Consider the following 23,701-nt stretch of genomic DNA (forward strand, 5'->3'; position numbering starts at 1 on the left):
TTCATGTACCCAGTGTACATTGTTTTCTTGTGGAGTAGAGATGAGGTATTAAAAGTTTAAACACCCACCAAGTCCCTGCCAAAGTGTCCTCAGCTGCTTTTGTTGAATCTGTAAACTTAAAAACTAGATGAAGGGAAAACAATTTTTAGACTAAAAGATATGTGCAAATTGTAGTCCTACCAGAAAACCTATTTTCTCTGTTTTATTTTGGTTTTGTTTACAACATTAACAAGCTAAGACAGTGACTGCAAGCACCTGCTGTACTATCAGAAAATACTTTAATTCAGAGTTATTGTCTGTGTTTAAAAAAACACATTTATAGGCAGAGCAAATAGCTGGCAAATAAAAAAAGGCCATGCATATAGACAGTGGGGTGGACTACAGCAAAACAGCATTAACTTGACCTGCATTAAGCTGTTATTTCACACAACAGCAGGGCCCTGCATCACCTCTAAGTTTTCATTATCCTAGCTCATTGGGAACACAGTGGTACATAATCCTCGAGTCCCCAGTATTGCAGCCTGGAGGGGTAAACGTCCTACAGTTTTTACATTACACTACCCATTTTTGTTTAGAATTTAAAGGATTACTGATTTGACATGGTTCTTTGCTGTTGTTGGTGTCTTCATCGCCTGTAAAAAAAAAATTAAAAAAAGAGCTGACAGTCAAGCCAGCCAGCTGACACCCATATGCCAACACACAAACACACATATTTGTGTTGATAGCCAAATTGAACATGTCTTTAAGCAGTATTTGTGTTTGTGCAGTGTGTAGAAAGAGGCTGCTGGGCTGTGCTTTGCTGTCATTTTTATTCAGTTGTCTTTTTTGGCTCACCATATTCATATACAGCATATTGTATATAACAGGATAGTACCATACTCGCTATTATTTTGGATAAGAATCCTCTCTGTTTTCTAGTAGTTATGGATATTACAGTATATCCCACCAGCATATTGAAATATCGGATGGAGCAATATCAACAAGACTGCAATCTCATGATCTTAGCACATTAAAACCAGCAGGAGTCATTCCAAATGTTGTTCCAAATTCTAGTAGTGAAATTGTAGCTCCTGGACAAAGTTAGCATGGCTTCAGGAGAGTGCCAACATACAGGGAGGACCTCTCAGCCAAGCAACCCACTTCCTTCTCTCGTTCATATTACAGTATCTTGAGCCATGTTTAAGAGCATTGCTTCACTCCTCCCCTCAGCTGTCATTGAATACTTTTCTCAAGAGGGAAACATGTTCACAAGCTAGCATGCTATACCTGTTTAACCACACAGGTATTATAGGCACAGATACAACAGCAATTCAAACTAAAATGAGTTTAAGCAGATTATGCAGTCATCAAAGTTTAATTTGTTCAAAGTGTCCAAAGTTGTTTATCAAGGGATTTTGCAGCCACTTTTGCTTGTATGTGCCCTGAAAAGACCATAAAATGTAGCATTAGCCTGCATCTATGTGAGCACCCCTGCTTGTCTGTGGCTTTCAATGCCCAACCTTTTTATTACTAAAATAAACTACTCATTGTTTCTTTCATTTAAAGAATTGTACAGGATAAATGCTGTAATTTACTAAAACATCCAATGACTGTAGTTTTTTCTATAGCATTTTTTAAATAGTGGTAACGGCACATACTCTGGCCACATTCATCACAGTGATATGGCATATTATCCATTGCCCGTATGTTTAATCCCTGTTTAATGGAAGTCTAAATTAAAAAGTAGGCATGTAGCTAGCCAGGCAAATATTAATTTAGTTCCTTTTGGAGGGGATTAATGGTAGAAAAAATCAAAACAAATACCACCAAATCAACTAGACTTTGTGTATTCACAATGAAAGCTCTACATGATTCCTGTAAAGTTTTATAGTAAGCTGTATAACTGCACTTACTGTAGTGTACACGTATGCCGTTAGAGAGAGGAAACGCAGCATGTGTGCATAGCTCCCAGGGAAACTGCTGCTCGACACAATATGAGGGTAGTGTAATGTTGCTTCTTCTGCAAAGCAAAGCACGCTTAATTATTGAGCCTGTGGTGAGTTTCAGTGGCATGACGGACGGCTTTGCAGCACTGAAGAGAAATTGTGAGACATGAGGGAAGCTGAGTGTTAATATTAATTAGGCAAATTAAACAGAGGTTGTAAATGCATTCAGCAGGTAAATTTCCAAGCTACGAATGTACCCGTTAAAGATAGTTCATGTAAACTCTTGCCATTACTCTCCCCCTCCATCTCCGCCTCCAGCGTACCTTCGTCTGTATTCCTCTCACATCAGCCCTTTCCTCACACATGGGAAGATAATCTCCTGAAAGGATGTTTTTCGTATTTGCGTACTTAATCACTAATGTGCTATCTTTACATTACTGGGAATGATCATATTATATGAAATGCTACAGTCACCACATTTACTTTTAGTACAGTCCTAACTTTTTTACAAATGTGAATTAATTTTGATAGGAGGTGATGGGGAATGTGTGTCTCTTGCCTTGTTTGCCGGGTTAAAGATAGGTTAAGTACAATGGCTGCTAAAACAAGTGTCTGCAGTGATCTGGCAGCTACATTTTCTAAGATTAGAATGAGTTTATGGCCTGTACGCTTGCAGTAGTTAAATGAATGTGAATGTGAAATTCACAAAGAAATTTCCATATAATTTAACTTTCTGCTCTTTTTCTTAAAGAGGGCAGAATAGGCTGCGGTAGTATATCACAGAAAATGAATGCATGACAGGCATTTTGACAGAGTAAGCAGGATGGAAAATAAGTCACTGCCATTTATTGAGGGAAGTTAGTTAACTCTGTAACAGCTACAGAGAAAATGTCTCATGTCATTGGCTGATTGGGTTGTGTTTAAATGCCCATGGGAATGTACAACTTGTTATGCACTTTATACTCTTTTGCCTCTTGCACTCTGCTAGGTGTAATAGGAAAAACAAATTATAGCACGTACATACAATATCTTACATTTATGTAGCAGTGAAGTCATACCTTCAGTCAGTCATGTTCCTTGAATTACATTCACAATGCTCCGCTGCGGTGTGTTTTTCACAGAAACTCACAGAAAGAAAAGTTTCTTTCGTATTTAAAGATTTCAGATGCTTCCTGGTTTCTTTGTCTTAATGGAGAAAGATTTTAGCTTTGCACACACTTTCATTCTCGTAAAAGCTTTTTAAAGGCAGTATCTAAGCTTTGTGCTTGATTTCTTCACGGTCCAGTGTGCTAAGTGGAATCGATGCAGCACCCCATAATGTTGGATTTTATTTCGTTGAGAGAAATATGTTCTTGCCTCCTCCCTCACCATTGCTCATTCAAGGCCTCCTTCTCTCCTCATTTCCACTGTCACCGGCCTCTTTATCTGCCTATTATTTCGCTAACCTTTGTTGTGTTAATACGACCGCCATGAAAACAGCTTGGAACAGCCTCTTCCTCTCACATTAAGATGTATTCTCTATCTTTTTCTTAATTTTTGCCACTCTTTACCCAGTTTCTTTATCTTCTTCATAATGTTCTTTTAATGGAATCGCAGAACATTGCCTCCATCACCTTGGGACTCTTCAGTCTTGTATTATTTTTTTTCTTCTCAGCATTTTTCTAATGAGATTTCCGCCCATGCAGAGCAATGGAGTACAGCATTGTTAAGAGAGCAACTATTGTGTTTGGCATTAGTTTCATTGAAAGATATTTCACTGGTTGCTAATATAGCTTCCCACACTCCCACTCCACCCTATAGCTACCATTAGGAGACCAGAGATTGGGCCCCTCTTAAACACCATGTGGGATAATGAAATCCTGATGTTCATTAATGAAACTCAATTAACAGAAAGAAGGAAATGAAGGAAGGCGTGGAGGAGGACAAGAAGGAAAGGAAAAGTAGGAGAACAAAGTGTTTCTCCCTCCCGACATTCAAGAGGAGAGATATTAAGGAGGGAGTCAGCGCAGCCCCCTCACAAAAGGCGTTATTTGACTTCCTTCTTCAGGACTTGCTGAGCTTATTAAAATGCTTAATAGGTTTCATTAACTTCTAACACACTCAAGTCTCATACAAGCAGAAAGGGAGGTGGGGTGCATGGTAAGCAGGGAAGAGGAAATTCTTGTAGAGGAAAGAGGACAATTACAGAGGGATTTGGGGCATTGTCCAAAAAGATTCACAATATATTCAAGCATGTATAGAGTGAAAACACGGCTTGAGGATCTTGTTACTCCTTCAGATGTTTTCAAATTGAGACTTTTAGCTGTGCAGCATTACATTGTTGAGTCTGTGAATATCGTGTGTCATTCTTTCTCCATTTCCATATGCACTCACCTGAGTATTTCTACATAGCCAAGCGAAAAAGAAAATACACACTCTTTCAGTTCTGTTTACATTTTCATCTTCTATGTAAAACTGGGAAGGAATCGACATCCCATCCAGATACTGAAACTTTGTGCTTCAAATAGGCTTTCACCCAGCTCTCCATCATCTCTGCGAGCATGGATTGGTTTGAGGGGGAATAGCCCCCCATATATGGAAGACGTCAACGCAACTCTGCCACATATCATTCAAAACTAAATCAAACCATTGTCCGACAGTCGTGCAGCTGAAGAAAAACTTAGAAGAAAACTGCAAGAAGCCTCACTGTGTCCCAATTTAATGAGAGGCAAAGATTGACTGACACTTTTCCTCATCTCAGTGACTAAATTGTTGTAAAGGATCAGACAATCCTTCTGGTACTTCTGCTTCGATTCTAGAAACTTGCCTATAGCCCTAAAACATAACTTAACACAATTATCTCCATAATAGTCATAATCTCCCTTCAGGTCCATGCAGAGTCTGAATAGGTATAATCACCCGAGCATTATTGAGGAGACGGAAGCCTTCTAGCTTGCCTTTAATACCTGCCTTCTTCGATTTCTGCTAATCTGCAGTTCAGCACCGTGCACCATGAGGCCCCTCCATCATATCCACTAGAGTAATCACAGTAATTTACTGCTACATTAAGAGGGTCATTTTTTTCATTGCATTGCCATCTAAATTGGCAACGCCCGTGTACAGAGCTGTGTGGCAGTGATCATTTGCGAGTAGGTGACAATCACAAGCTGTCACACTCTTTCAAACAGCACCGCAGACAGGGGGGGCACTTTGCCATGGCATGTTAACTTGCGATTAGTGCGTGCAGCAGCAATGTTCGATCTCAGAGGAGTAATGACAGTGATGATGTTGTGGACCAAAAACAAGCTAGCTGAGAAATGGCTTTCTGATCCAAAGCAGCTTTGTGTTTTTTCAGGTTGCGTTTTTATGCCATGTGTATGGATAAGTACAAGTAAAACAGAAAAGGCAGACAGGCTATATAGACGCCTTTTTTTACAAGATGATGTGGGACCGTAGTGTTGTTATTCATCTCAGGTGCTTTTCCACACAGAACTAGCCCTTTCATCTGCTTGTTAACCATTCCCACCTAGCTGCTTGGCATCTTGTTTCTCTTGTGTTCCATGATGGTGCTAATGAAGCAGAGGCTGAATATTTGTCTGGCATTCGGGGAAAGATATGAGAAGGAATTATTAAAGATGTATACATGCCCCCCTCGTGAGCTCTGTGGTAGAAAATGTCGAGAGGTCATTGCTCAATTGTGTTTTTTTTTTCATGCCCAATCAAGCCCAGCAGCAAGCTGTACCTCCATCTGTGATTGACTGGGAAGGGCGGGGGGGTTGGGGGGGGGAGAGAGATCGTTTTGGCTGTGATCAGGCGTTACCTGGCTGTGACAGCGCTTGTCTCTCTCAACAGCTGAGGCTTGTCACAGCTGCTGATGTCCCGCTGAGTTGAACCGCACATGAATAATCAACCACACACGCGCGCACAATTGCTCGCACCCACATCCATGTCTCTGTTCACTCACTGTGACCGCAGCGTTGCAGGCAAAACACGAGCAAAACCAAAGGCTGGATGCAGCAAGCCAAGATGTCAGGATAATCTCCCTGAAGTTTTTCCCCACAACCTCATGAATTATTGAGCACTTTTGTGATTTGAAAGTTTTGGCTTTATCAAGAGAGAGGATAAAATTCCATTTTGTTTCTCCTGTTTTTTTAATTCTTTTTTTTTTTTTTTTTTTTTTGTCATTTCAGAACAGAGTCTGTTGCAGAGAAGATGCTCACAAACTGGTTTGCCTTCCTCCTTCACAAATTCCTCAAGGTCAGTGCACCAAACAACACATGTAGAGTGTGTAGGTGTTTACACTACACATATAAATCTCTTCTTTGTATCTTATTAATAAAGTTTCTAAATTAAAAGTGTGAGTGCACAGTAAGTGCTGAAGTCTGGTGTTTATTTTTTCTTTTTTTATGTTGTGGTGTTCTCTCATGTGTGAATCTGTGGCTTTGTCTGTGTGTGTGTGTGTGTTTGTGTTCGCAGGAGTGTGCTGGGGAGCCTCTGTTCATGCTGTACTGCGCCATCAAGCAGCAGATGGAAAAGGGGCCCATCGACGCCATCACTGGAGAGGCCCGTTACTCCCTGAGTGAAGACAAGCTCATCCGCCAGCAGATCGAGTACAAAACCCTGGTACGTTACACTCCATCAGCCACACCAGAAGTTTGCACAAAGGCTCACAGACGCGCACAAACACAATGCCGCCAAGCTGGGACATACACACAAACACAAGCACTTTTTCTAAATAGTAAACAGCATGCATGCACTCCATTTCTTGGCTTCCTTTTTTAGTTTTGCTTTTTTGTAAATAAACCTGTTTGTGAGGGAATGAAATTAACCAATGGTCCTTACAACCTCATGTTGGACCAACATCAGGGTAGGTGGTTGTGAGGATTGAAACACACTAAACATACCCCCACTCCCCCACACACACATGCACTTGGAGAAAAAAGAAAAAAGCTCCCACACAACCAGCATGAAGTGTGACAATGCTCTGATTGCTCTGACTGGGAATTTGGCTCATTACGTGCTAATACCCCAGCAGAGCTGGAAATTGGTGTCCCGCCGAAGGTGTGAAATTAGATTTTGGGATGCCAGTAAAAGCGGAAATGGTTTCTCAAGGCTCCTGCTACGCTCCAAGGAGAATATAATGCGAGCAAAGCCTCAAGCTGGACCTAAGTCCAGACAGTTACAGGACACCTCAAGCTTCCTTCCCTCTGTGATATTTCCTTTTTCTTTCTTTCCCCTTTTATCCTGATTTCTACACTCCAGATCCTAAACTGTGTGAACCCGGACAATGAAAACAGTCCCGAGATTCCAGTGAAGGTGCTGAACTGTGACACAATCACCCAAGTGAAGGAGAAGATACTGGATGCTGTTTACAAGAACATGCCCTATTCTCAGCGGCCACGTGCTGTCGACATGGACCTTGGTACAGCACACAGACACACACGCGTACAGTAAACACAACTCTGCTCACAGATGCAGCAGGCACATATAAAGTCCTTCACACCAATAGATTTGTGTATCAGCGGGATGTGTCGAGATTATCAGTGCATTTGTGTGATAAACCTATCCTCCAGCCAGCCAGCCAGCCAGCCTCAGTGTGCTGCTGCCAGGCCTTCCATCAAACTGACTGACAGTGTGCGGTGCATCTTTCTGTCTGGCTGCTTCACTGCTTGGTGGTGCCAGTAAGACACAGTGGATTAAGATAGAGAAGTGGTCTTGTGTTTGTGTGTTGTTACATCAGTGACGTGGCTCACCTAGGTAAGAGCTGCCAGCCTCACACCAGGGTCCACTCCTACGCAGTCTGCCACTTCCATTCTCGCTTGTCCATACCTTGCCTCTGTCCCTCTCATTTTCTCTCCCTTCACACGGATGAAGAGAACAAAAGGCCCCCTCTGCTTGCTGCAAATCAGCACACCAGCCGTCTCTGCACAACATTGCTCTCTTGAAAAATAATTGCATCTGTGTGAGACCGTCTGTATGTGTTCAAGCAGTATGTGAGTACGCTTCTGAGTTTGTCGTTTTACTGCAGATTTGAGTGTGGGTCAGTCAGCGTTGAGATGATGTTGTGCCAGGCAGAGATCTCACGTGACTATCTGGCAGAGGAACAAAGTAATAAAACGCAGTCAGCAAGGGGAAAATCAATGATCACTCCCAGCACGGAGCCTACAATGGTTATCTGCTCCCCTGGCAGTACCCTTATTATCATTTCATTACCGCACAATCACCCAATGCCCTCCACCAGCACTGCTTACTGCCTCTACCTGTTAACCAAGCCCCTATTTTTTCCCCTTTTGAAAGGAGGTAATTTTCTCATTGCTCGCTTTTTCATCTTTGCTTGTCTGCTCTACTTTTCTCTTCTTCCTGACTATGATGGGCCAACTGCTGCATTTGTGACACATGCTGCAATTAAAGTGAGCAGCCTGCCTGCATATACATCTTACAATTGCCCATGTGGAATGTTGAATTATGATGTATCAATTCCTGTTTGCAAGAAAAAGCCCATCAATACCAGCTGCCCATATCTACTCTTACCATTATTCAGTTAAATCTGTGTTTCTTGTAGTGGTTCTGTTCAGGGTTCTTGGAACCTTGGAGCCATCTTGTGAATCAGGATACATTTCAACTATTTTGCAGCAGAACCAGTAATGATCAAGAGTTCTTCACCAATGGATGCCATTTCTCATTCTGTTGTTTGGACCTGTAGTAAATGACACACTCATTGGTGTCATTACTGAAATGCAAGATGTCAAGAGGCAATGTTTTATGTGCCAAAACCGGTTATTTTGTAGACAAAATTATCATGTTCAAAAAAATTAAGTGTGCAGACTGAAACGGAGGTCATTCACTGTTGCTGGCAAAAAAGGCAGAGTGCTGTGTAAATGTCTTGAGCCACCCCTCATCTCTTTTTCTATAGCCAGAAAAACAATAAATGGGTGCAACAACTTATTAAAACTTGCAAAAATAAATCAAAATACAAGGTATAATGCAAAAACAGAGTTTGTACAATCCCAATGAGCTTGAAAGTCAATGATTGGTAATGTTCACCTTTATTCATCAACACAGCCTGAACCCTCTTAGACACGCTTTCTGTCATTTCTTTAAGCAGTCTTCAGGGATAGTTCCCCAGGCTTCTTGAAGGACACCCCAAAGCTTTTCTTTTGGATGTTGGCTGCCTTTAGTTCTGTTCTCTGTCAAGATGATCCTACACTGCTTCAGTAACGTTGAGGTCTGGGCTCCGGAAAGGATTCATTAGTCTATAAGACCTGATTTTCAGCCACCCTTCCATGGAGAACATTTCTGATTAACTATCGATGGATAAACTGGATAAATTGGGGAAAAACACAGCAAAGATCTGACACAGGACTTTGTTGTTTTTTTAAGGACATCACTTTCAGATAATGTCCATCTGCTATAGATAGCTTTTTCAGGCCAGCCACTTTCCTACAAAAATGTTTGAAGGACACACTCCAAAACGTGCTGACGTATGCCAAGTTTTGAGCTAAAAGTTCTTTGGAAATCACCTTGCTGGTGCAAAACAAACAAACAAATTTATTAAAGAAAACAGGCTGCGACAGGCTGCGAGAAACAAAGTACCGAAAGGCACAGTTAAAATAGTTGTCTGTGTCTTGTCGATGTATCTCTAGAGTGAGGTGCCCTTTAATGCTTAAATGATTCACAGCTCATGGCTAATTGGCTCAACAAACAAAATAAAATCCCTAAAAATGGGCAGGTGAAAAGCAGCCAATGTTCAAAGAAAATTAAAAAAAGACCTTCAGAAAGCCTGGAGAAATATTGATCAAGAGCACTTTTTTTCCCTAATCAAGAGCATTTTAAAAGATCACAGATGGCTCCTTGGAACAATTTAAAGAAATTAAGCGTGGCTTAAAACCTTTGCACAGTACTGTGTTTGAGAGCCTTGATGGATAACATACAGGCAAAGGCAAATGAGAGTTTGGTTTATGTCATTCGGATTAAAAGTTCCTTCAAAGCATGCATGATAACCACTTTGGTACATAGTTTGCAATAGACTTTTGTTTACACTTTTTGTTTGTCTGCATTTGTGCCATCAGAGTGGCGCCAGGGACGAATGGCTCGCGTAGTGTTGCAGGATGAAGACATCACCACGAAGATTGAAAATGACTGGAAGCGACTCAACGCTCTCTTGCACTACCAGGTAAGCACACAGAACAACCTTAGTGTGATGTTTCCCTTAATTAACTCTCACCCTTTTTTCTCAAGAAAAGTCTCATTTCTGTTCAATTTCTTCTGTGGCTTTTTTATGGAAATTGTTCCACCTACACTGGAAAACGTTGCTGTTTCCTGCTCTTGACTTGAAGGCAGCCAATTTTCAGCCCCTCTTTTGCATGCTCGTGCGTGGTATAATCTGACTGACTCACGGAATGGAGGACAATTACCGTACAGGTGGCAAGAGAGATGAACTCTCCGCATCTCAGCTGACAATTTCCCTCCTCCTTTGAAAGATAATGCTGCAGGAGGAAGGTGTCACTTTACTTTTTCTCTTTTCTCACTCCCTCTCTTGTTGTTCGTCTTAACACTGGCATCAATTTGCCCTGCTCTGAGGGCCGTAGGTTCACCTAATGTTCAATGTTTAAAAGGCTTGAGGAGTGGTGAGCTAAAGAGGATGAAAACTGAGAAGAAGACACATTCTGTATTTTTCAGGAAAAATTATTGGGGAGAATTAGGGAGATCGAGAGGGAGTTAGTGGAAGCTGAGGAGAAATAATGAAGTAGAATAAAAGGAAGAAAGAAACAGGCAAGAGAGAATAAGATGGCAGCCATCTCCACAAGTCATGAATTTTTTGCATTGCAAGCTCAGCCATTACTCATTAGTCAGCCAAGAGGGGCCATCTGCCTAAAGACTGCATGAGGTTTGATTCTGGGCTGCCTGGTTAAGGCTATGGCAGAGATGCAGCTTTGGTTAGAATCAGAGATTGGGCCATGAGAAGCTGCTCCATCTACAGGCAGAAAGAAGGAATGGAGGCAAGGCTCAAGCCCTCAAAACAGAGAGTCATTCTGAACTCTTGTCCCACAGGAACTTAACAGATGTAGGAGTCGCTCATCATAGTGTCCTTCAGATAGGACTTGGCACCGCACAGCTTGACTCCCCTTTGTCTGTCCCTCCCTTCTGTTCTTGACTTATTTTTTTTTGTTATTTGGCCTCATTTACATTTTTTTCACCCTTTTTACCCATTTTTTCTCCTCTCACCCACTGGCAAGAAATGATCATTCTGTCCGGCTTCATTTCAACCTCTCTCCCTTTCTCCCTCTTACGCGTTAATGTCTCATCATGGTCTCTCCAGCATTTTTTCTCTCTCGGTGAAGCAGTTCAGTATGTTTGCTTCCACAACATAATGGACTCCTCTGTTGTTGTTGTTTTTGTTTTTTTGCAGTCCTTTGCATCACAGTCTGCCATCGTTAGCCAAGGGAGACACTACAGAATACACAGCGACACGCGTGTGACCGCTTTCACTTATTCCCTTACTCAATAGCAGATCAGAGCACTGCTATTGATCAAGGAATTCAGAGTCCATGCATAGAATGCACTGTAAGCCCGTCCGACTTCAGAGACAATATCGACAGGCTGCAGGGTAACGTGATGAAAGAAGATGGAGAAAGAGAAGGGAAATATGAAGGAACGGGGCAGTTGGTAGTTGAAGAGATCACAGTAAGGTGGAGCAACACAGGCAGTTTTTGCATCATTACTGTTTTGATGAGCTAGCAGTGGCCCCCTTGTGTGAGCCTGTGTGTTTGTGTCATACACCATGGCACTGAATTGACAGCTGTGACAGCACATGGTTGCATATCACAACAATGGAGTACAGCTCATTAAGCCCAATAGTGAGGGGAAAAGCTGGAAGAAAAAAAATGGAAAGAGGAAAAGAGAAAATCGTGAAAAGGGCTCTGAAATCTGCAGAATGACTCTGAGCATCACCTTGAGTATTTGCTAATTCTCTCATTGCTGCAACACAGGGTCATTAAAATTCATATGTCTCACAGCTACCAAAGATATGCCATTGGCTGTTTACCATGCCACATGGGAAATAATGGTTTACACATCTTGGATATGGAAATGTACACCTTTCCACTCTGCTAAAATTAAAAAGATAAACACATACTGAAATTGAGCTCAGAATCTTTAATCATCACCTTTGTATTCACAGTCATGGGACTGAACTCCCCTCTGACAAACAATTTCTCACGATATATGTTTTCTTTTTTCACTTTCATGCACTGATAAAGATATAGGAATATAGAAGCATGATCAAATATGCACGCAATGCATGTGCGGACATCCAGCGTGTACCCCGTGCTTATGCTATTAACAGAGCAACTGAGATAAAAGATTTCTGAGATTGCAGAGATTTTGACTGATTGCTGATTTGGATCTTTCTTTGCTGATTAATCATCCTCTGTGACATAGCAAAGCTTTTCATTGCATCTTTTTTAATCTCTTCCTCCACCGTGATATGCTGTTGTGAGACACTCTAGTATTAACCTACCTGCTGCTGGCGGCTATTGTACGTCCTGATGAGTCCCACAGCTACATGAATCAGACATCATAAAGACTTTAGTTACTTTTCAGTTAGCATCAAATACGTTATGAAATGAAGTTTGTCAATTTTTTGTGATGATTCAACTTACAAACAGGCCCATGCATACATTAACCAGTTCACAGTGGGAGTAATTACTCTGACGATTGCCAAAATGTTTACTCATTACAGTCGAAGTACCTTTCCCAGCATATCATATTTGTATGCCACATCGTTCTGTTGGGGCACACAGGCCATTACTTTTTTTTTTTCTTTTGGAATGTTGTTCCTAATGTGCAGATAAGTGACAAAAATTGCAGGGATTCTGCTTCTCTCATTTTGGCTGAGAGCACATCCAAATTAAAAGTAAACTTTGGAAACTTTCCACCCCTGCCTGCTGACCTGTGTGTCCTCTTCTCTGCGGTAAAGGAAGAGGGTGAGCAGACATTCACGACTGCTTCAGGAGAGCCTGCCAGAAAGATCCTGTTACCCACCCTGCAGACATCACTTGGGGCATTTTGGGCTATTTTGAACAGCACCAATAGATACTTCCACACTGCTGTGTGTTCATTAATCTAATGCTGTGGTAGTCTTGGCTTACCACACTCCATTTCAAATCATGAAACATATCTATTATAGGTTGGAAAATAAAGGTTTATTAAATGGAAGAATACTCTTATTGGGATGCTTTATTAAACAGTGTTTAGCATTTAAATGGAAAACATGTTTGGGTTAACACTGCTCTGCTGCTGCACCCTGAGTCATTTTCCCGAAAGCAACAGCTGCAGATGTTGAAAAAAACAGATTTTTAAATGATGCGTTTCCTTGATTTAGATGGCTTCTACTATTATAAAGTGCAAACTGGTGTGTAACTCATGAAAGATACTGGAATATTATAGCCAGTTTCACTTTTTGACTATTATGTAAAAAAAAAAAACGCACACACGTTCAAGTTTTTTCAGTGTTACCAGGTGGAGACGGATCGTACGATAGACATCATGAATGAGAGCATGAAAGCAGCAGAGATGGGATACCGAGGGGGAGGGGGGTTGGGGAGGGCTGAGGAGAGAATGATGGAGGATGACCACACTCTGCTATATGGTCGACTCGCCACTGTCTAATGGAAGGTCTTATCACAGGCGGGACCCACAGCCCTTATCACACCTGCCCACTATCAGCCCCACACTGGATTATCCCTGAAGGGCGAAACTGCACGCCTTCAATCATTTACCGCTATCACAAGGAACCATCTCTGCTCCAGCTTCTCTGTCAGCCATAAAAAGCAGAGAGAAAGAGACAGAGGGAGATGTAAAGAGAAAGGGGGTGCTGAGAAGCTATTTCATGCTCCCAAGAGAAAATGTATCACAGGAACAGCAGTGGAAACTTCATGGAAGTCTACGCTGGCGGTGTATTAGCAGCAGTCTATGCTCCATCAGCCAAGAGGAGGCTATGGGATGGAGAGGCTGCAGAAATTAGATTTAGGAAAGAAGAGACAGATGAGAAAGGTGAGGTGAGAGAGGTCAGAGATGTCAATCGTGGGTGGGGGTTAAGAGGGCCATTTTCCATCTCTCTCCAAGAGACCTGGTCGCCCAAGCTTCATCTTTAAGAGGATTCTTCTAAATTCCATCCCCATTCTCAAGTGTCTCTCCAGCACAGCCAGTAGAAGCTTGAAGGCAACCCAAACTAATATCACAGCTGAGATTAGTTTGTGAGTGAGGGAGGATGAGAGGAGGCTGGCTCTTGAGAACAAGCACAAACTCTGCCATGATGGCCATCCCAAAATCCAGCATCGTACTTTCCATCAGGAGATGGAAAATAACCCATTCCTGTGGGAAGGAATTGAAAATAAGTATTTTCTGTTTTTCTATAGCTTCTTTGAGGTATGGCTTTTGGAGCCTGGCATTTGCCTTTTGTTTATTTCTCCACTGGAGGCTCGTCAGCTTTTCTTTGCAGGGTCTGAAGCAGAAATGCCTCCTCAGGGTGAGCTGTAAATGCCAGCCAACAAGCTCTTTGTTGTTTTGGTTTTCAGCAAAGAGCTGCAAGTTTCGTTTGCTATGTTTTGTCTTTTCTGAACCAAGATGTTTAGTTTGCTAACAGTGGTAGCATTCATTAATTACTGTCAGGCTGACGAAAAGATCTCAGCTGGGAAAGGTCTTATCAAACTAATTTTTTAAGGACATCTTCTCTAATGAAAAGTGTTTGTTTCCTCCCACCTTCTCTGTAAAGACTGGAGCACAACACTCAAGACAAAGAGGCCTTTGTAAAAACAACAGACAGGAGAAATGTCAGTCTCAGCTTTTAACACCTCCTTGCTTCTTCTTCTTCTTTGACTCCAACTCATTGCTGCTTTATTGCTATGATTATACCTGCACACCCTGTTGTTTTCAGGTTGTGAAGTGTACATGAGATGAGACATTTACCATCGTAGTCTCTTTGTCTCTGCTTCTGGCAGTCTTGTTCCTTTTTCCTCAACCTCTCGTAGCATCTTTTACTAGCTCTAAAGCTTACATCATGTTTCTAAGGTTTGTGAAGGGATTGACAATGATGATGACAGTCATGTTGAGTGCAGCCATCATGCAGCCACAGCACTTTGCTCTGCTGAAAAAAGCCACAGGGCTGCTGTACAGAACAACAGGGAGTACAGATATGACACCTATGGATGAAGGCTTTTGAGATCTACTTTGCTCAGTGGGTTGTTCACTCAGGGTCTTGCATCCCTTTTCCTGTTTGTTTTTTTCATGGTGTGAAATATAGGTGAAACACAAGGTAAACACAAATACATTTGGTTCATGTGGTAGTTTTCATTTTATGGCAGAAATGCTGAGACATTATTTCAGGAATAAATAGAACGATTGCCCGAAATGCATCTTTTCTAATTAGAATATGATATTGCCTAAATCTTTTGTGATACCAAGATTTGTGTATTGTGTGTCTCTTCACACAGGTGTCAGACCGCTCCGTTGTGGCTTTGGTGCCAAAGCAGACTTCATCATACAACATCCCTTCCTCAGCTAGCATATCCCGTACCTCCATCAGCAGATATGGTGAGTGCACAGACCAGAATTACTTTGTCTATACCATTTTTATGGCTTTGACAGTGAATACATTGAGTCCTTTTTGTCACAATTTATGTTTTGATCTTCATGTTTTCAGGTTCTTTGTTATGTTCTTGTCATGTTTTTCCCCTGCCACTTAGTTTCACTCATGTCACCTGTTTCATTGTCATCAGCTGCACTCACTCACTAATCACCCTCCTCAGTATTTAGTCTCCCAGTTGGTTCATGTTCATTGCACAATCCTCACTTACCCTTCATGCCACAGTTAAGTCTGGTTCTTGCCACATAGTTTCGGTTTCATAGTCTTGTTTATTTATTCCATGCCATAAATCTTGTTTAGTCTTTTCATAGTTAAGTGTATTTTGAGATCTGAACTTTTGTTCTTACGCCTTGTTTGTTGTTGGAATAAACCTTTATGAACTTGAAGAACTGCATCTGGGTCCTACCTTTCGCCACCGTTCCTTGACACTTAAAAGATATACATTCCAAATAAATTCCATATAAAATAAACATGGGGCCAATCTGGATGAATTTGCATCCTTATTCTGTTAATTCTTTGTAGATTCAAGTGCACCTCTCTTTTTGCCACTCAAATACATTGAAATGGTTTTCATACCAGAGAAGCCAAATCCACTCTCCCTGAAGCAATGTTTTTTCGCTGGTGCAGAGGTGGGAAGAATATATAGAGAGAGTGATATGTGGTCATCATTTGTTTTTATGGCAAGCAAGCGGAGTGGCATCCGACTTCATGTACGATACATGTTTCTGGTTCCCCCAAACAGCAACTAGGCTCCTGAAAAGCCAAGTGTGCTCCCACTGGTCAGCTCCTGAGGCCTGAGCAAGTACCGCCCAGTTTTCAGCTGCTGATCCACTGTGTTTTAGTTTCAATTAAAGGGAACACATGGGAGGGGAGGGTCTGAATTTAAGACCACGTTTCATTTTATGTAAAATCTGGAACCCCCAAGTGTAGGATAAGTCCTAGGTTGTGTTGTAATAGAAGTTTCTGAATGCACTGCGTTGCTACAGGGCATTAACTTTTAGCTTTAGCTAAGAGCTGTCAGGAAAGCTTCCGATTACTCAAATTAATAGCACTGTGACCATTATCTACTGTGACTGTGACTAAGACAGTGACTGTTCATAAGCACTTCATTCAACCCCACCCTGCTAACATTGGTTTGGCTAGCTGAACTGTGGAAATGTTACGGTACGCTTTCACTGTTAAAATTATAATAGCAACAGGAAGGCAGGATTCACACAGATGGGCTTGTGTTAACGCTCGACAGTATGTGTTTGGAATTGTAGCAACAATGAGTCAGAAGCTCAGATACACCGTTAGTCAGGCATACGCTGATGCTTGGAGAAGTTTAACTGTTCTCAACTTTTCACTACAACCTACAATAGCAAAGCAAAGCAATGCAAGATGTCACCCCATCCATAATGAATGAGAAGCAAGACAGTTGACACCTTTTGTCTGCATCTGTGACGTTGCAAGGTGTTCCCAATACAAACATTTTAACAAGGGTTGTTCCCTAAGCTGACATTCTCATACATGGCTGTTTATGTACACAGTGTCTAAGTAATGTATAGCTGAAAATATATTAAAAAAAAACACTTTAAACACTTTAAGTATTTCATGGGGACTTGAAGGCCATGATATTTCTAGATGACTTTATGGGCGGTGCCATGGATGCATGCACACCACTCTAAGTACTTGTACACAAGCACTCACATCCTTCAGATGCGCCTGTAGCTTGTGCCAAATTTGGTTCTTTGCCAGACAGACTCAGCAGCAGCACCAGGCAACTCGTGATTGCTAATTATTCTGTGTGAATGATACTTCACACAAACAGAAAAAGATAAGAGAGCACGGCCAATTATCAGGATTGGGGATAGAAGGTGAACATTGCCTTTAAATTGCCTAACACAGAAAACGAGCGAAGAGCATCCTCATCCCTACTAGCAATTAAGTTTATTTACAAATACTGGGAAGAGTGGGTATCTGTGGAAACTAGGGGGAAAATGCCTCTATTCTCAGTGTATTTAGTGTAAAATAAAGAGAAGTGAGTTATTAAATAGAACTTAATAAGATTATATATGATGATCTTTCGAAGATTGAGGAGCACTGAGTCAACACAATACATGGTAGAAGTTACGGGTAGAGATGGGAAGATAATGGTAACTACCAACATAAGGCATTCTCTGTATAATGTAGTTATTTTCATATAAAAGCCTAATGGGAAGTTGTGGAGTTTTACACCTAAATAGTAGTTACAATGGAGCTTTAAGTCATATTAAAAGTTGTGATCCATTTTTGTTATGGATGCTCTGGCACTGGAAGTAGATGTGTGTGGCGTAGTGAGGAGGAGCTCTGCTAACATGAGCCTGGCCCTCATCAATCATGGGTTGGCACAGCAGGCACAGCTGCGCCTTGACACCTGCTGATGGATTCATACCAATTTCACGTTCAACACTTAGCATCTTGACTCAATTTCTCCCCCCCAGCACCACCATCATGCTTTAAAATCAGCCTGAACACACTCCCCTACTGACTGACTGTGTTCAGGAGCTGGAGATTGAAGCAAAAGAAAGAACTGCAGGCCACTGTTCAGGAAGTTAGGAAAAAGCTGGGGGTGCAGATAGGATGAAGGACGTAGAGAGGGATATTTGAGCAGTGACTGGATTAAGATAGGATTTGGGATCTCAAACCCCCCCCCTGTCCCCAGTGGCCACTCCAGAGGTTCAGTTTGGCCTTGTTTGAAGGGTATAAGGGGCTTTAATGGCAGTAAATGCTTTGTTGTTCAGCTCGCCTTTGAAGCCAGGTGAGAGATATCCTCACTGGGATCTTCAGATCCTGAATCTCTAGAGAGATGCCTGCTGCCTTGGTTAGACAGCACAGCTGACTAATTAGAGAAACTGAAACCGGCATCATTTCGAGTGAGTGAGTAGAAAGGAGGTAAAAACACAAGAGTGGACAACGGGGCTTATAGATGATGGATACAGTGCTTTACAACATGGGGATCTTTTGATACATTGATTAGAGTGTGACAGGGATATTTTCAATATGGCATTCAGGGAAGAGCCAATTATGAGCACTTTTAAGTGAGGCTAGACACAACCATAAGGCAGGGATTATGTAAGAAAGAGAATGAATGATGAGAGAGATAAAAAGTCAATAGTTATCTCATAATTCAAGACAGAGAAAGAGGAATAAATATGCAGTATTATTTCTGGCCTGCACACTTAATTATGTCTTTATGAGGGAAGACCAAAAGATATCGAAGCCTTGTTGTCAAACATCTTGTGTCGTATAAGTGATACTAATTGGTACTATACAAAGGATTGTGACTTCCCTTCCTTTTCATTACTTAAGAAAATATCCATCGATGAAGTTTTCTCAGTCATCAGTTTCCACAGTTTAGAGCAGAGAGAGCACAGAAGATTCAGCTTTTGAATTAGTTCCACTGGAGATGGATGTGTGTATGCTAGTGTGGGTATGCTAAATTCACATGACGCTGCAACATAGGGAAGCATTTTGTTATCAGTCGTTTACTTTTAACTTTCTTTTTTCTGTTCTGGACAGACTCCTCATTCCGCTACACAGGGAGCCCCGACAGCCTCCGTTCTCGCGCTCCCATGATCACCCCCGATTTAGAGAGTGGCGTGAAGGTGTGGCATTTGGTGAAAAACCATGAACATGGAGACCAGAAAGAAGGAGATCGAGGCAGCAAGATGGTCTCTGAGATTTATCTGACAAGGCTGCTAGCTACCAAGGTACATCAGTATTCTCCTGTACATTTCTACACTATAATACATCCCTGGAGCACACAGTCAGTTGTCTTACATGTTTCGTATTAGTGGTTTTCAAACTGTTAGTGTAATCTTTTTGTGCCCATGTACTGCTTATATACATGTATTCTCATTCCATTATCAGGGCACACTACAAAAATTTGTCGACGATCTATTTGAGACGTTGTTTAGTACAGTCCACCGAGGGAGTACTCTTCCCCTGGCCATCAAATACATGTTTGACTTCCTGGATGAGCAAGCGGACAAACACGGAATTTACGATACAGACGTACGTCACACGTGGAAAAGCAACTGGTGAGTACAGTGGAATATGATAGGTCTCTACACCAATACATGTATAAATTCAACCTGCTTTTGAAAGTCTGAGAACTCCTGTCTGTCCCTAACTTGTTCTCTTTTTCTCAATCTTTTAGCCTTCCGTTGCGTTTCTGGGTGAATGTGATCAAGAACCCGCAGTTTGTGTTTGACATCCATAAGAGCAGCATCACAGACGCCTGCCTATCTGTAGTAGCTCAGACCTTTATGGATTCATGTTCCACATCAGAGCACCGCCTGGGCAAAGACTCCCCATCAAATAAGCTGCTCTACGCTAAAGATATCCCCAATTATAAGGGCTGGGTAGAGAGGTAGGAGTAGACACTTTATCCACTATCCTAACCCCCCAACACACCTTTTTTTTGTCTCCCCTTATAATAAAAACTTGGATCTTTGGGGAAATTGATTCATAAAGCTCTTTCTTCTTACATACACGCCTCAACCAGATTGTGTAAAAGCACTTTGTGAGTGAATGTTAGCGGGCATCGATTGTCAGTAAAAGCTGTATAATGGTCCAAAAAATGTGACTATAAAATAATTTAGACCTCAGTTAAATGATTATATTGACTCAGTAAGTGATGCAAAATGTTTCATCTTGTCTGATTTCCCAGGTACTACGCTGACATCAACCGGCTGCCAGCCATTAGTGACCAGGACATGAATGCCTATTTGGCAGAACAGGCCAGACTCCACTCCACAGAGTTCAACATGCTCAGTGCTCTCAATGAGATCTACTCTTATGTCAGCAAGTACAGTGAGGAGGTAAGTGAAACCTGGATACACAACCATAATATGCGTACAGAACTGATACATCATTTGTTTTCTTTTTTCTTTCCTTTTTCAGTCAAATTTAGACTTAAACCTTTGGCTTTGTATGAATTGAACTGAATTTGGAATTTAATGAATTGGAATTTATGGGATTACGATTGGATTACAATTGGATTGTAATTGGCTTGAATTGGGCTGTATCTTTGAAGTGCCTTGATGTGAGTTTTTTGTGACATAGTGATGGGAAAAGGGGACACTCGTGCCTGACCTCTTAATTAAATTGACAGTGATTTGTTTTGCAACCTCGACAGTTCTGTGACTTGTTGTATTAAACTGCATTTGCTGTAATTACAGGTGTCCCCAAATTAAAAGGACTGAATTTTTCCACTTAGATGCATTTGTGTATTTATGAGCAGATTACACAAATAGCAAAAATAGATATCAGTGTAGTTAATTATACATTCTGCATTTATTATCTACATTCTGAGTTTTATACAAATACATTTTAAAAAAGAGGGCATAGATGCAGAGGTCAAATTACTTTAGATGTAAAATAAAGCATGCTTGGGTGAATAACAGATTCTTCTTTCCAGTCACTATAAAATGGTTAAGGAAAGATTACTAAAAGAAAACATAGAGCTGTAGTGAATTTACCTTATAACCACATTATAACCACCAGGTTTTTTTCTGCTGTGCTTGCTAAGCTCAGACAAATCCATCCACTGAACTATGTACGTGAGCTCCTTCACTTGCAGATTTTACCGGTCCCAAGCACTGATTGTGCAATCAGCTGCTGCCATCGTAAATCAGCCACTAATTACAGGCAGATTGTAATTTGAACAAAAAAGACTGCCCCACACTTTAATGTCATGTCCTTGGTGAAACTTGGCCATTCATCACAAAGTTAGGGAGGTCAGCTCAGAGTCTTCAGCAGGCTTCCCCAAAAGCCCAAAGGTGTTGGGAGACCTTAGTTTAACAAGGCAGCGGGCCTTAGCTGAGGAGAAGAAAGCAAATGTCTACATGCTCTCAGCATGTTGGGCTGTCCTTTTGCTTGTGCTGACTTAGAGTTGGCTTTCTGATATTTACAGTAGGAGCACTATGCGCAGAACCACAGGCAACATACACATACATCAAAGGAAGTTTATAAAATGAGGGAGGAAGATAGGGAGGTAAGAGAAAGAGCATTTATAGAGACATTCTGGCGCTAATGTCAGCTCCTCCTTTGGGAAGCGTTAGCCTGACATTTATAATCGACCAAAGTATCTCTCTCCTTTTTTTCTCTTTCTATTTCTTATTGTCTCTCTCCCTCACTCTTGTATATTCCCTCTCTTTTTACTCATTATCCAGTCAGCTTCCCCTTTGCTCCAGTGAATCTTATGCATGCTCTTTTGCTGCCTCTGCAGCCGTCATTGTCTGATGCACACATTCAAAGAGACATTTACAAATACATTGTGGGCCATCAGTCCTGCAGTATCCAGTAGAGTGCACTGCGAAAAACATCATCTAGCACAATTAATGGTCTACATTCTTGCTCAGCCCTTCACAAAGTGTGTGTGTCAGACTAACCAGGCCAGAGCTGCAGCCTACTTAAATGGATTTGGGAGATGGCGGAAGGAGCTGCACCTGCATAAAGGGCTACAGATTAATAATAGATTACAATCGGGCATGACGAGGAGGAGGATACGTTATGACTGTAGCTGCCAGCCTTTAAGAGCACTTAAGCAGATGAGTGGAAGAGGGTAGGTGGGCAGACAGATACTTTCTTCTTCATCAGATCAGGCAGCATATAATGGACTGCTCTGCTAAAAAAGACAGTTCCTGATATTTTTTCCAGACACACAATTTTCAAGCATGCTGTAAAAACATGGTAGGTTATCAACCCATCAAGATTAAACTCTTCAAATGTAAGAGTGTGGTCCTGTATGGTTGAGCAAGATAGATTCCCTTCACCTGAGACATGATGGTTTGCCTAAAAGCAGAAAAATATACACTGCACTTTATGTGCAGTAATGTAAAACTGTACAAACCATATATAAAATACACATACACTCAGACACAGTGTCAAACAAGGTGCTTCTCAAAAGTCGCATCCTTGACTTTGACTTGAATTTTTCAATTGACTTGAAAAATTAAATAGCTCAGCTTAATAGACTGTTAAATAGTTTGTAGCCATTAGCTGGCTACCCAACAGGCATTTATAAATGCTGTTAATATACTTTTCTGTCTTTTTATGGAAGATTAGTTGCCAACTTTAGGTTGGCAACTAATAGAGAGAAAACATACAAACAAAAGATTAAGAAGAATACATTTTGCTCCAATCTCGGTGCATCTTCCATCTGCACTGTCCTTAACATTTACAAAGGACTGCGGGTGCTTTGAAAACACTAAGGATACCCAGAAGCATCCATAAAATTTCTCCAAAAGGAGGATTAAGTCCTTCAAAAGATCACTGACATCAGAACAATCCTTTGGCAAGATTTTATGACACAGCATCTTAGAAACCCAGACATAAAGGATCCTTCCTTGACTTTGAGAAGCTCCAACAGTACTCCCTTCCCCCTGTTCCCTGTTCAGGGACTGTCAGCAAAGGAAACTTTTCTTTTAAAAAAATCTCTATTCGGAGCATCCTGCAACATCACCAAAAAGAAAACAGAGCACTCTCTATGCATTATGCTTGTCACTCAATCACCAATATAAGTCTAACTGCTGCCATAGCACCAAAAAGCTAACATTAACAATTTAGTTTCACAGCTGCTAACAAAACCAGAGTTAGCATTGCTTGCCAAGAGTTATTAGTTTTAAGATAATAGAGAATATTTTTCGTTTGAAAAGTAAATTTGAGATGTTATATATAAGGCTAACATAAATAACTGGAAGAAAATATGTTTAAATCTTTGCAAACTCTCTCTTATTTTCTTTTTTGTCTGATGGGTAATCTTGCTATTTGGCTTAATGTGCAGTGATGAACTGTTCTTCCCCACACCGTTCAGTTTTCTTGGAACTGATCATTTCTGCTCCCTACATTTTGGAATCTTACTTCACATGGCTGAATACCCAGCACATTCACCACTGAGTCAGCCTGAATATGAGCAAGAAGCCCAAGAAAATGAATTCAGTAACTCCAAATAAGACTTGACATGAATGAAAAGTACATTGTAGTTGACACTTTTCCCCCAAATTTATATTTTATGTATCACCTCAGAATTACATATTGCATAAGATGGCTCAATGAATTATTTTGTTTGAAATATCAATTATTTAGTAAAGCATACCATTCTGGTGTAGTCTACGGGAGCAAACAA

General features: G+C 41.2%; 1 protein-coding gene across 1 annotated transcript in view; it reads left to right on the forward strand.

Annotated features, from left to right (window-relative positions):
• The window catches only part of plxna2 (plexin A2), a 185,074-nt gene that overhangs the window by 156,511 nt on the left and 4,862 nt on the right, over positions 1–23,701 (forward strand). Inside the window, exons 23-31 of the mRNA XM_072366282.1 lie at positions 6,095–6,161; positions 6,381–6,527; positions 7,167–7,326; positions 9,974–10,077; positions 15,398–15,497; positions 19,090–19,280; positions 19,441–19,610; positions 19,730–19,942; positions 20,243–20,393. Coding sequence (XP_072222383.1) covers positions 6,095–6,161; positions 6,381–6,527; positions 7,167–7,326; positions 9,974–10,077; positions 15,398–15,497; positions 19,090–19,280; positions 19,441–19,610; positions 19,730–19,942; positions 20,243–20,393 — 1,303 coding nt within the window. The remainder of the gene's footprint in view (positions 1–6,094; positions 6,162–6,380; positions 6,528–7,166; positions 7,327–9,973; positions 10,078–15,397; positions 15,498–19,089; positions 19,281–19,440; positions 19,611–19,729; positions 19,943–20,242; positions 20,394–23,701) is intronic.

This window comes from Leuresthes tenuis, unplaced genomic scaffold (genome assembly GCF_036924035.1).
Source record: "Leuresthes tenuis unplaced genomic scaffold, fLeuTen1.0.hap1 SCAF_16, whole genome shotgun sequence".
Classification (NCBI taxonomy): Eukaryota; Metazoa; Chordata; class Actinopteri; order Atheriniformes; family Atherinopsidae; genus Leuresthes; species Leuresthes tenuis.